General features: G+C 39.6%; 1 protein-coding gene across 1 annotated transcript; it reads right to left on the reverse strand.

Annotated features, from left to right (window-relative positions):
• Nucleotides 1-81: 81 nt before the first annotated feature.
• Nucleotides 82-9,624, reverse strand: LOC115220980 (adenylate kinase isoenzyme 6). The gene is made up of 4 exons (XM_029791197.2): nucleotides 9,459-9,624; nucleotides 6,321-6,472; nucleotides 3,984-4,132; nucleotides 82-338 (listed from the first exon to the last, which is right to left on the reverse strand). The coding sequence occupies exons 1-4, from the start codon at nucleotides 9,517-9,519 to the stop codon at nucleotides 152-154; spliced, it is 549 nt and encodes a 182-aa protein (XP_029647057.1). The 5' UTR covers nucleotides 9,520-9,624; the 3' UTR covers nucleotides 82-151.
• Nucleotides 9,625-14,734: the final 5,110 nt, after the last annotated feature.

The following is a 14,734-nucleotide window of genomic DNA, read 5'->3' on the forward strand; positions in this document are numbered from 1 at the left end:
ATAATAATGAATTATTTTTTTCCCAATTAAGTGTTCATTTTATGGCATTGATTATCAAAATGTAATTAATGCAACATTCAATAGAATATATATAATTTATTAATACAAATCAGACAAGACTAAAACACAAATACTGAGATAAAAAAATATTTTAGTTGGTTAGTCTCCACTGCTCGACCCATGTTGCAATTTTATTTAAGTTATTTTCCATATCATCCGGTGTATTGCTTGCTAACTCCTGGACAATTTCAGGTTTATAGGATTCACGAGCTTCTTCTAGAATTGTCTGGAATATTTCACACTGTATATTGTCCTCCAATTTCTTGCCGCAATATCCTCTGAAAAGGTAAAAAAATTAGAAAAATTTTTTAAATGTCAAACTCATTCATCAGTTACTACTCCAATGTTTCTCATAGACAGGAGCCAAGCATCCTGAGAGGAATAAAATGGAAAGTAGGGGAATGGGCAAATAATGATGTTTTATCAAAATCATCATCATTTAACATCCACTTTTTCGTGCTTGCATGACTAAAGGGTAAAGACCCAATTCGGTCACGGGATTGCACATAGAAAGTTCTTCTCCCAGACACAAGTCTGGGCAAGTTTGCTTATGGAAGACCAGCAGTCCCCCATGCATGCCAGCCTTCTTTTCACTCCACTGATGTTATCCAAGGGAAAGGTGAAGACTGATACAGCTCAGCACTCGTGACATTGCAACTCATTTCTACAGCTGAGTGAACTGGAGCAACGTGAAATAAAGTGTCTTGTTCAAGAACACAACACACAGACTGCTCCAGGAATCAAACTCACTACCTCATGATTGTGAGCCCGACACTCTAACCACTGAGCCATGCATCTTTACTACAGTCAGACAGAATTTTTACTGAGGCAGATTTTCTATGGCTGGACACCCTTGATGTCACCAACCCTCATTTGTTTCTAAAGAAGGCAATATTTTCTCATAATCAAACATGTCTTCACAGAATATTATTGGGTTGTCCAGAAAGAAAAAGGTCAATAAATACTTGCCATTACATTTTTAATCAACCAAATATGAACTATTTTGTTGCACAATGTGTCTCCATCTTTCCCTTAACTTGAAATTATCCTATTCCCAGAATTGAGGTGGTTTCATAGTAAAGAATTCATCAAGGTATCTTTTTATGTCATCCAAGGAATTGAAATTTTTACCATTAAGACTATTCTGCAGAGATCTGAATAAGTGGAAATCCGAAGGAGCAATATCTGGTGAATATGGAGGGGGGGTAACACATACAGCTAGCTGGCATTCAATTGGGGCATCAAGTTTCGGGCATTTTGATTGGATTTTGGATAGAAAATTCACAAAAAAGTCACTTCTATTGATTTTTTAATGGCTTTGCGGGGTGACTGGGGAAATGTAAAGATGTGCATGACCACCCTTGGACGGTTTTGAATGACCATAGAAAGTGCGAGCCCTCTAACTGAAAAATTGTGGATTTGTATAAAGGACACACACACAGACATTTTGCCGTTTATATATAGAAAGATGATGCAAGATTGGTTAAAACGTGAATTGGTGAAACAATTGTAAACAATTTAGTAAAGGTAATATCACTAACTCCATTCTCTGATATTTTTACACACACACACACACAGAGAGAGGGGTGGTTGGCATTAGGAAGGGCATCCAGCCAAATCAGACTGGAGTCTGGTGCAGCTTCTCAGCCCTGGTCAAACCGTCCCAGCCATGCCAACATGGACAACAGATGTTAAATGATGATGATGTTGACAGGCTTCTTCCAGTTTCCATCAACCAAATCGCAGGGCTCTAGTGAACAACACTTGTCCAGGGTGCTGCACAGTGAGAAACTGAATCCTGAGACCACATGGTCTGGAAGCAAGCTTCTAAGCCACACGGCTACACCTGTGCACTAAATGACCTCCATATACTCTGGTCTGAGCAAAGACAACCGAGTGAGACCAATCTGACCAAGGGGTCTTAACTACTTTTTATCTGTGGACCCCTTTGATTACTATTTTATTCTTTTAGTTGTTTCAGTCATTTGACGGTGGCCATGCTGGAGCACCATCTTCAGTTGAGCAAATCGACCCCAGGACTTATTCTTTGTAAGCCTAGTACTTATTCTATCAGTCTTTTGCCGAACTGCTAAGTTACAGGGACATAAACACACCAGCATCAGTTGTCATGTGGGGGGAAGGGACCCAGTCGAGTACCGCATTGACTGGCCTCCGTGCTGCGGGCACGTAACAAACACCATCCGATCGTGGCCGTTCGCCAGCTTCATCTGGCACCTGTGTCGGTGGCACATAAAAACACCATCCGAGCGTGGCCGTCTGCCAGCCTCGTCTGGCACCTGTGTCGGTGGCACATAAAAAACACCATCCAAGCGTGGCCGTTCGCCAGCCTCGTCTGGCACCTGCGTCGGTGGCACATAAAATCACCCACTACACTCTCGGAGTGGTTGGCGTTAGGAAGGGCATCCAGTTGTAGAAACACTGCCAGATCTGACTGGCCTGGTGCAGCCTTCGGGCTCCCCGGACCCCAGTTGAACCGTCCAACCCATGCTAGCATGGAAAACGGACGCTAAATGAATGATGATGATGAATGATGATATGTGTGTGTGACAGGCTTCTTTCAGTTTCCATCCACCAAATTGACTCCCAAGGCTATATTATTCTAAAATAATATACACCTAAGATTAATTAAATTATACTATAACACAACACACAAACGAAATATTTTCTAACACTCTAATACAGTGTCCTAAAAGTCACTCATATAATAACGGTAAGTTGTCATTTCAGATATTCAGACACAAACCACCACCACCATCATCATCATCGTCGTCGTCATTAAACCTGCCAGAGGACTGCACTGAGCTATAGTGTCTGCTTTGGCATGGTTTCTATGGCTGGATGCCCTTTTTTAATGCCAACCAATTCATAGTGTATTAGGGGTGCTTTGTACATGGTATCAGCTCAAGTAAGGTCACCAGGTAACTCACAAAACAAGAACTGTTGGCTGGGGGCTTTGTGCCAGGTGATGAGGTCAAAGTATGACGGAGGAACAAGAACAGCTGCCTTGCTGTGGGAGAGATACATTGTTACCCCCAGTTGGAAAAGCAGAGTAACTGATTGCCACTGTATGTGCACTCCACATAACTAATGCAATGGTTACATCATCATCGTCAGCTTCATCATCATCATCATCATTTAACATCTGTTTTCCATGCTGGTATGGGTTGGATAGTTTCTTCACAGGATCTGGCAAGCCAGATGACTGTAGCAAGCTTTCCTGTCTGTTTCGGCATGGTTTCTATGGCTGGATGCCCTTCCTCATGCCATCCACTTTACAGAATGGCCTGGGGGCTTTTTTCATGTGGCGCCAGCAAGGTCTGCTTTGGCATAAACTCATTCCTCGAAGTAGGACTGATTGGCATTAAGGAAAGAAAACAGTTGTAGAATACTCGCTCCAACAATTCCTGTAAATTCTTGAAATTGCAGTCACCCCATGGGTTTAAAATAATCAAAGGTGCAGGAGTGGCTGTGTGGTAAGTAGCTTGCTTACCAACTACATGGTTCCAGGTTCAGTCCCACTGTGTGACACCTTGGGCAAGTGTTTTCTACTATAGCCTCGGGCCGACCAAAGCTTTGTGAGTGGATTTGGTAGACGGAAACTGAAAGAAGCCCGTCATATATATTTATATATATGTGTGTGTGTTTGTGTGTCTGTGTTTGTCCCCCCAACATCGCTTGACAACTGATGTTGGTGTGTTTACGTCCCCGTAACTTAGCGGTTCAGCAAAGGGGACCGATAGAATAAGTACTAGGCTTACAAAGAATAAGTCCTGGGGGTCGATTTGCTCGACTAAAGGCGGTGCTCCAGCATGGCCACAGTCAAATGACTGAAACAAGTAAAAGAGTAAAGGAAAAATTTAGCCATAATCATATTAGGTTCACTGCAAATAATGTCCATTTACCTGCTTTGGAGTCGATCATAGAGAATGGTATTGTCAGTCCTTAGTACAATGACAGCATCAAACCAGCGTTCTGGGAAAAATTCACATGTGTGGTATTCCACTATTGTTCCATTCTTTTGCTGCATCTGTTCTTCCAATTCATCGATGACCTATCAGAGTAGAAACAGGCTTATAGTTATCAGCAGCATCACTACCAGCACCTTCACTGCAACAACAACAACAGTAACATATGCAGTAGTAGCAAAAGGGATGATTGGGGTTACTTTTCTGCTTTCACAGTAAGCACAGACAAAGAGTCAACGACGGGGTTTGTTTATGATTTTCTAGATCTATAAGAAATAACAACCAAATGTGTCTTTGAAAACGGGAAATAGACATTGGATGCGGAGACTGCCCCTTCAATGACTGACTGACCATGAGATTGCACCTAGAAAGTTACCCTCCCAGGCACAAGTCCGGGCAAAGTTGTTTATGGAAGACCAGCAGATTCAGAGGTGCATATATTCCCCAACCACTAAGCCACACATCCCATTAACATAGCCACAGGTAGAATCAGTGTGACAAAGTGTACAAGACAAGGCTGTACTTTTGAATTACAGGTAAAAATTCACTAGATGGGCTTCCACGCAGTTTTCATCTATCCCAATTTTCACTCACAATTGTGCATGATGAGATTGAACCTGGCACTCTCTTGATTGCAAAGTGAACTCCTTAACTATTCGGCTGTATCCGTACAACATGTACCCCTATAACAAGGGAGAGGCGGAGCAGCCTAATTCTTAAAATTGAACCGAAACAGATCGTATTTCTGGCATGACATTTCTATGAGGCATCATGACACATGTTTACCTTAGCTGAACATCATCACTGTCATCATTTGCAGGCATGGGAAAGACAGATAGACAGGATCCGATGAGCCACAGAGCTGTGCTGGGCTCCAATGTCAGCTTAACAACAACAACAACAATCCATTCTATAATTGGCACAAGACCTGAAAATTAAGGGGAGGGAACTGGTTGATTACACTGACCCCAGTGCTCCAGTGGTACTTAATTCATCAACGCCAAAAGGACGAAAGGTAAAGCTGACCTCAGCTGAACTTGAACTCAGAAAATAAGGATGGACGAAATGCCACTAGGCATTTTGCCCAGCATACTAACGATTCTGCCTTAAAACAACAACAACCACAATGATAATAATAATAATCCATTCTGCTATTTTACAAGACCTGAAATTTGAGGGGAGTGGGATAGACGGTTACATTTGACTCCAGGGCTTAACTGGTACTTATTTCATTGACCCCAAAACGATGACTGGCAAAGTCAACCTTGGCAGATTTTGAAATTAGATCATCAAGAGCTAGAACAAATACGGCAAAGCATTTTTTCCCCAATGCACTCATGATTCTACCAGCCCACCACCTTAAGAACAACAACAGTGGAGGCGCAATGGCCTAGTGGTTAGGTCAGCAGACTCGCGGTCGTAAGAGCGTGGTTTCGATTCCCAGACCGGGCATCGAGGATCCGGCAGGGCATGGTGGTGAACCCCGCTGTACTCTTTCACCACAACTTTCTCTCACTCTTTCTTCCTACTTCTGCCACAAAGCAGAGGAACCATGGTGTAACCCACTATGGTGTGGTAAACTTTCAGACCCTAGTCTAGATTGCGAATCCCCTGTACTTAAGGATGGTTCGGCTCTCCACCCGTTAAAAGCCACCATTTACGGAATGAGGATAACAACGTAGCTTTCACGCCCATGCAACCGCCAGTCTATCGCGTATGGTGGGTGAATCTTCAAGTTGCCACACACATTCTTAGTAGCTTAGAGTAGGCTCGAATTAGAGATTATTCTTTGTGGCTAATGGCATGAGTCCTGATTGGGAGAAGAAGATAAAAACAACATGCCAGAAATACATAATGTCTAACAATTACGTTCCACCCGTCTGTAGTAAGAACAGCTAAGTGCAGTCGGTGGTAGAGACATTCTATTACTGTTGAGATGAGTTCAACCCTTTGTGTTGCAGCAGTAATGGAAATCCAATGCAGTCATTCAACCTGTGAGAGAAGCACTTATTCTCTTTCATTCATTTCAAGTTTGCTTTTCAATCTAGCATGGCTGAGGTCAATTTCTTTATTAACCATGAGGTTGAGAAAAAGAGGGGACGATACGAGGACAGACAAAACAAACATTGGGGTCAGTGACACAACACAATGACTGTAGTCAATATGGCTATTAGTCTACCAATCAACTTACTTTGAACATCACAGATCAAGTGTAATGATCTGACATAAACACAGGGTCTATATGACTGATTTGAAGCACAGCTATGAACTTACCTGGTCTTCATCCAAAATAGGGCAGCCATAGTCCTCATCCCATCCATCGAAGAGAGAATTGGCTTTGGCTAATTCTCCAACACTGACGTAAGTTAGGTTACATTTCTCAGCCAACTCGTTGCCCAGAGTAGATTTACCTGTACCAGGTGTGCCTACAGAGGAAGAATAACATACAAACATTTATTGATATTTATTATTCAAAACAAATCATCATCATTTAATATTTGCTTTCCATACTGGCATGAGTTGGATGGTTTGAAAGGAGCCAGCAAGCCAGAGGGCTGCACCAGGATCCAGTCGCCAGTTTTGGCAAGGATTCTATTGCTGGATGCACTCCCTAAAGCCAACCACTTTACAGAGTGTGCTAGGTGCCTTTTACGTGGTGCCAGCAAGGTACACCTTATGTGGGACCAACACAGATGCTCTTTACATGGTGCTAGTACAGTTCTTTTCATGTGGCACTCTTCACATGGGGTTGGCACAGGTACTTTCCACATGGCACCAGTAGCTTAATAATAAAGATTTCTCCCACTGACATAAGGTCACAATCTGTGTGTAAGGAAACAGGTATAGTCAATCGAACTGACAAATACAAAACACATGCATATTTTATTGACCCCTAAAAGTATTTGCACTCAAAACAGATGGAGGTAGGGGGCAGAGCAAAGGATACCACTAGGTATCAACTCTAATATTCTTTTCTGCTGCTCTACCGATAACAATAACATCAATAATAACAGTTTCAAGTTTTGGCACAAGGCCAGTAATTTCAGAGGAAAGGTAAATCCAAGTGAATTATATCAACCCCAATGTTCAACTGGTACTTATTTTATCGACCCCAAAAGGATGAAAGGTGAAATTTGAGTGTAAAGATGAATTTGATTGTAAAGATGAACAAAATGCCGCTAAGCATTTTGCCCAGAGTGCTAATGATTCTATGAACTCATCATAATAATAATAATAATAATAATAATCCTTCTTGCTATCGGCATAAGGCCTGAAATTTTGGGGGATGGGGGGTGGGTCTAATCAACCCCAAAAGGATGAAAGGCAAAGTCGACCTTGGCAGAATTTGAACTCAGAACGTTAAGGCAGACGAAAACCCGCTAAGCATTTTGCCCGACATGCTAACAATTCTGCCAGCTCACTACTTTAATAATAGTAAACCATTGCACTATAGGCACAAGGCCTAAAATTTGGAGGAGTGAGGATAGTCGATTACATCAACCCCAGTGCTCATGTGGTACTAAATTCATCAACCTAATAATAATAATAATAATAATAATAATAATAATAACAATAATGGAGTGGCTGTGTGGTAAGTAGCTTGTTTACCAACCACATGGTTCCGGGGGTTCAGTCCCACTGCGTGGCATCTTGGGCAAGTGTCTTCTACTATAGCCTTGGGCCGACCAATGCCTTGTGAGTGGATTTGGTAGACGGAAACTGAAAGAAGCATGTCGTATATATGTGTGTGTATATATATATATATATGTATGTGTGTGTATGTTTGTGTGTCTGTGTTTGTCCCCCTAGCATTGCTTGACAACCGATGCTGGTGTGTTTGCGTCCCCGTAACTTAGCGGTTCGGCAAAACAGACCGATAGAATAAGTACTAGGCTTACAAAGAATAAGTCCTGGGGTGGGTCGATTTGCTCGACTAAAGGCGGTGCTCCAGCATGGCCGCAGTCAAATGACTGAAACGAATAAAAGAGTAAAAGAGAATAATAAAGAGTAAAAGAGTCTCAGAGAGCACATTATATATCTATGGTTCAGTGTTGAGGAGAATTTAAAGGTTTACGTTACCGCATGCATCGGGTTGATCGACAGAGTAGAACTAACCGAATGCTCAGCACGATTTAATCAACTGTACTCCTCACTTGGATATGTGTGGGCAAGAAATTATCATCATTGTTGTTGTTATTTACACAAAATACGATCTTCTATAATTAATCTTGTGTTGGGACACATGTGCTGATTGGTAAGTTATGTCCCTTGAAACATAAGCCGACCTGCTTTAGGTCGGTCGGCCACCGTATGTCATTTATTATGAAAACAAAAGATTGGATTTAAACCAACATCCTGATCTAATGCGCAGTTTTGGATTTTCAGCTTGTCTTATCAAAGTCCACAGTTGTAGCAGACCTTGACACTGATAGCTGACAAAACATTCGTTAATTTCACAATGCTGCCGCTGTTTATTATGACGAGTTGTTCCTTCCCACCTTGAAGTACCTGTTCACAAATAGGTAGATGAGGCCCATATAAGGGTTAACGTGTTTTAACCGCAGACACAATACTGGGGCAATGACAAGATACGAACTACCAACGTTTCAGTGACGATGTCTTGGTGGAGTTTAAAATAGAACGCACAATCAGCAAATTAAAATAATTTAGTTTTAAATTAATCTGAAATCCTGCTAGATACGAGGAAGATAAATCCTTTCTACTACAGGCAGAAGGCCTGGAGTTTTGTGGGGAGGCGGACAATCGATTATATCGACCCCACCCCCGACTTGACTGGTCCTTAATTTATCGACCCCGAAAGGATGGAAGGCAAAGTCGACCTCGGCGGAATCTGAACTCGGAACGTAGCGACACACGAAATACTGCTTAGTATAAATAATTCCATATGTAAATATAATGCAGCGAAGAGAATTGTCTGATGTGAAAACCGTGTGGAGAAATTGAAATAGTTTACACACCAAGATAATTCTTCGTTTGAGCCAAAGAAGAAGAACATTCAATTTCCGAGGAAGTCTGAAGACAAGAATTGGTTCTTAACGAAAAGATGGATTAGCTTTTAGGCCAGGATATGTTGTCACTTCGAGAAAGCAGCATTTTATGGAACACCTGTCGTAATAATTATCTGTTAATTAAGGCAGAGATCACAACTCCGATACAGAAATCGATTCCAAAGCATTGATACATCGGAATCGAAACGGATTTGTGATTTTAAAACACCCAAAAAAAATTCGTATACTCGATATAAAATCGCGATCATTTGATGTAAAGACCCGGTAATATTAAAAGAAAACAACAGATATAAAAGGCTGAAGGCAGCTGAATTAATTGAGGCTATATTTGTTAAGGCTAGAGGGGAAACCAAACGGTAAATAAGTGATGGAAGTCGCTGACCTGTTATCAAAATATTCGGACCACGTGTAGATGCCATCTTCTGTGTTAAACAGTAATACATTCAACGCATGAATATTCAAACCACTTAACATATTCGTACTTCAACCGAACAACATTAGTTCGCACTCTCATTGGTTTACTTTACGAAATGCTTTATTGGAATATAAATCGACCACAATCTTTTATTTTGATGACATCTGGAAGGATAAAAAGCTTTTTTTGTTTTTTACTTCGCTACGGCAGGATTTGACTTCAGAATACAATGGGCGTAACTAAATACCACAAGGAACTTTGTCTTCTATTAGGACACTGAACTTTCTTGATTTTTTTTTTACAATGAAATAGTTAATACTAACTGAAGAGATGCGAGACGTCTGGGAGTCGATAGTTCAAATATGGGTATCCTAGACTGCATCTTTCACCCAAACGGCCGCTGAACTGATACACATACTAGCTCTTGTTTCCTGACTTTGTCACTTTTACTTTTTCAACACGACTCTCATCTCCCCGAATCTAGACCAATGGCTCTCAACTAGGGTCTTTGTGACCCTTGGGTGTCCATATACGAATTTGTTCCTAAAATTTATGTGCAATAAATTCTACAATACACAAAATATTTAAACACTTTCTTTTTGTGTACAATTCCTAATAATATTTTATTATAGAAATGTAATATAATATTTTTAAACCATCGAATGGCTTTGAGGGGCCACCCGAGTAAAATAGGAATCAAAGGGGCCATAGGTAAAAAAAAAATGGTTGAGAACCGCTGATCTAGGTAATGTTACCTCCACTCATACTTACCTGCTTCATTCATTTCTTTTTCACACTTCATCTATGATGCGTCCATCTTAAGACCCTGTGGTAACTTTCACATTCACTCCTTCGTGACTACTACATCAATCCTCTGAAATTCGTCGTCTCTTCACTCTTCACCCATACTGTGACCACCTGATCAGTCTGTATTAACTGCCACAATTAGTCCTTCATGCCCTGAATGTCAATCTTCTGAAATATCCACCCTGTCGGTCTTTTTCTTTTTTCTTTTTTTAATCTATGGCCATCTGCTGCAGTTATTTAAGAACATCACCTCTGAACGTAAAAGCCATGGTCACATCTTTCTCCAGAACCTGCTATTAATTGTTTTTTTAAATATTCATAATAATCACTATATTCTAAATTGATGGGAAATATATTACTTTGTAGTTTTTAACTGATCCCAGCTAAGACTGTTCTTCATCAGCCACCCCCAAGTGATAGCCGCTGCTAAAATTTCATTGGTTTGATTATTAGGTTGTTTCGAAAATAATGCTCTGACTGGCTTCCAGAAAGCTGTAATGGACAACACCAATTGCAGACCACCAGGCAGTCACCATAATCTTTTGCTGATGCAACTTTGGCTTTGGGAAATGTTTGGAGGACTCATCGGGGTCAAGCCATTGACTTGATCGTTTACGGTTATCATAAAGGATCCACTTTTCGTCACAAGTGACTATTCGGTCAAGAAAAGGAACATTGGTGCTTTGCAGAAAGAGCATCGAGCACACTTCAAAACGCCGAACTTTTTGATTTTCATTGAGCTCATGCGGTACCTATTTATCGAGCTTTTTCACATTATCAATCTTCTACAGATGGCGTGAGACCGTTGCAATACCGACACCAAGTGCCTGAGACCTTTCTCAAGCACTTTCACGAGGGTGTTGTTCAACAATTGCTTTCAGTTGTTCTTTGTCAAGATTGCCTGACCGTCCTCTACCTTCTTCATCTTCAAGGCTCTCGTGACCACTACGGAATTTCTGAAACCACCTTCGTAGTGTGCGATCACTTGTGGACTACTCTTGCCATGCTCTGTTGATATGGGCAGCAGTTTGGGAGGCATTGTGTCCAAGCTTGAACTTATTCAAGAAAAATAAGCGAAGGTCCTTTTTTGTCATGTTCTTAATTAAGGGCGCCTATGCTTCAGGAATGTTTTCTATCTGAAATAAGTAGAAAATTATTAAAGAGCATACATCAATTATTAGATATATCAGAATTCACTTAAAATATAATTAAAATACTATAATAAAATTGCGTTTCAGAACACTACACTTAGAGCGGCCATTATTTTCGGAACAACCTAATAATATTTTACTGAATACAACTCTTTAAATGAATAGCTTAAATATGTCGGCTTATTTCACAGTACAACGAAAGTAGGTTCAATTGACAGTAAATATGTATGTTTATTTGACAGGATGTTAATATCTTTAGAGATTATTGATTGTCTGTTTTACCAAGAGTTAATATTGAAGGAGCTTCTACATAGTCGCTTGGCCTGCTAGATAAAGTTAAAGGAGGGATACATTGGATAACAGATTCATATATGCACGGCATAAAATAAAAACGAGATGGTTATGGTTGCTATGCTATTGATCATGGATCACTCATTTAGAGCTAATACGGAGCTAAGCAACAATATTTAACAAAACAAATATGATGTATGTGAAAATAGCGCGAGAAAAACAGGAGAATTATAGTTATTCTTCTAGCAATTTAACGTATCACATTTTTTCTATTTGAATAAAGTGTATGTGAATACAGAGGAAAAAGAAAAATAACTTCCTATAGATCTCACAATGGATGTTTCTTTTGTTGAGAACAAATGTTATAAACGATATACCAAAGATTTACAATTCTCAACAGCTAGAGCTAGACCAGTGTTTTTCTATCCTTTTTGTCCTACGCCTATCGATTTAAAAATGGAAAAAAATCATTCAGTGAAAACTTTGTTGTAAATTCTATACACGTGTTGTTCTATTCTGAAGTGACTCATGGCTTGTCAAAGTAATGCTACGTCACAACCCCGAGAAGCATACAACTAGACTGCCTTACCAATTACGATCAATTCCGAAGAGTAAATTTTGTATAATAGAAACAGGCAGTTTATCATTATTATTATTATCTATTACTTAGATGTAAGCAAGTTGTGCTTGGGACACTTTGAGACTTGCAAGAATCAAAGAACTTATTTCCAGAGCAAATCCCTGGCCTAAATGCTTTCAACAAAATGTACTTTGCTAAAGATACCCAAGGGCTAGCTGGAGGTGTTAAATCCAGCGGTAGACTAAGCCTACTACCTCCAGAATTCACACATATACACAACACATTTGAAATGAGATACTCATATAGTACAATCTTTCAAACACACAAAGGCGTAGCAAGATGGGGCGAGAAAGAGAAGGGCTGTCGCCTTCTCCCGGGAGCAGGAGTAAAGGGGCACAAAATTTCTTTTGGCTAAAATGCTTTTTAATTAAAGTGAAGGCACGCTAAACATATTTGTCTCCAGAAAACCCTTGCTACCTTTGTACACAGACACGTCATATACATTTTCTCAAACACTACATCTTTATTTCTTTCAGGCATGCGCGTGCACGGTTTGTCTACTGATCAAAAATATGTACTCAACGCATTTGAAGGCAAAATGTGATATTAAACACATACACACACACACACACACACACACACAGACGTACATCATAATAAAAAAAATCATCGAATCCAATCAAGTCGGGGATTATAGTTTCACATCAACAATAGTCAACAATAATTAGCCCTTAAAAGTTCGTAAAATTCAGCTTACGTGAGGAGTGAAAACTTTTTACGTTTCGGACTAATTCTCTTCATCAGTGAACCGAAAGAAACTGATTGACCACTGAGCTCACCAGACTCTTCGCTTAACTCCCTTTGATCAGATTTAGTAGGACAAAATCTCTCTGAAAGAGCATTCTGTTCCCTAATTTTTTATTTTCGAAAATTTCTGCAGATTTCTAAGTTTTAAACATAGAAGATATTACAATTCTGAAAATAAAATGCAATCTTTTATCTTTTACTTGTTTCAGTCATTAGACTGCGGCCATACTGGGGCACCACTGTGAAGAATTTTTAGTCGGATGGATCGCCCCCAGGGCTTATTTTTTAAAGCCTGGTACTTATTCTATCGGTCAATTTTTACCGAATCGCTATCTTACGGGAACGTAAACAAACCAACATAGGATGTCAAGCAGTGGTGGGGACCAAATACAGACAAAAAGACTGTCTCCCTCCCACACACACATATAGTAATAATAATAATAATAATAATAATAATAATAGCAACAAGAACAACAACAACAACAACAATAATAATTTCCTTGGACGGAATTTATAAATAGTTTGATGCATCGCTACGTGCGTTTCCACAAATCACGTGTCCCTTATGATCATAGTCCGTATTCCTGGGATGATTACGGTATAGTCTGTAGTATCCTACATTATATCGGTACAGCTCGATGCAGCCCCAAGAAACTGGTATTGCCATTTGACATTGCTGTAGCCGGCATAATAGATGAGTGTTTTTATATGCCTATTCAAGACGTTTCCTGTAAACAAACTTACAAGATATATATATATATGTAACTAGCAGTATCGCCCGGCGTTGCTCAGGTTTGTAAGGGAAATAACTATATAAGCATTTTAGAGATGTAAAGTATAATAGCCATCTCAATATGGCTAATCACAAAGGGGGATGTTACTGTAGCTTTTTACGTTCTGAGATTTAATAATACATTTTTAGAGAGTTACTTCCCTTATATAATAGCAAAAAAATGCATTAAAAATGGGAAAAAATTATGGTAAATTTTTTTTTAAATCGTAGACGCGCGCTAATACCCAGAAGGGCTCGATATGAATCACGACTATAAGATACCCGCTTTTGGTTACACTGCACCGCAAAATGTGGGAGTAAGGAATCTAAATCGTAGGAGACAGACCCACAACTTTAGTTTTATATATAAAGATGTAATTATAATAAGGGCGACTACTAAGTTGTGCCGCATGCTAGAAGAAGACGCCAAATAGTTCTAAAACTACCTTATCTATTACTAATAAACAAAAAAGATTTTTTTGAAGGTTTAGCCATAAATCGATCTCTGGCTAAACCTTTTATTAAAAATCTTTTTTGTTCATTTTCCTCGCTTTCAGCCCGTGCCTATGTGATAAATAAGGTAGTTTTAGAGCCATTTAGCGTTTTCTTCTAGCATATGACGCTACTTAGTATTTGCCCTTATTATAATCATATTTATAAAATTAAATATTTTGTATAAATTTTTACCTAAATGTTTTTTCTACATGCTAGCTACTTGCTAAAATCCTATATAGATTTTATCCTTGATTTTATATATATATATATATATATACATTGTGTGTGTGTACGACGGGCTTCTCTCAGTTTCCGTCAACCAAATCCACTCACAAGGCTT

This window comes from Octopus sinensis, linkage group LG17, assembly GCF_006345805.1.
Source record: "Octopus sinensis linkage group LG17, ASM634580v1, whole genome shotgun sequence".
NCBI classification, from domain to species: domain Eukaryota; kingdom Metazoa; phylum Mollusca; class Cephalopoda; order Octopoda; family Octopodidae; genus Octopus; species Octopus sinensis.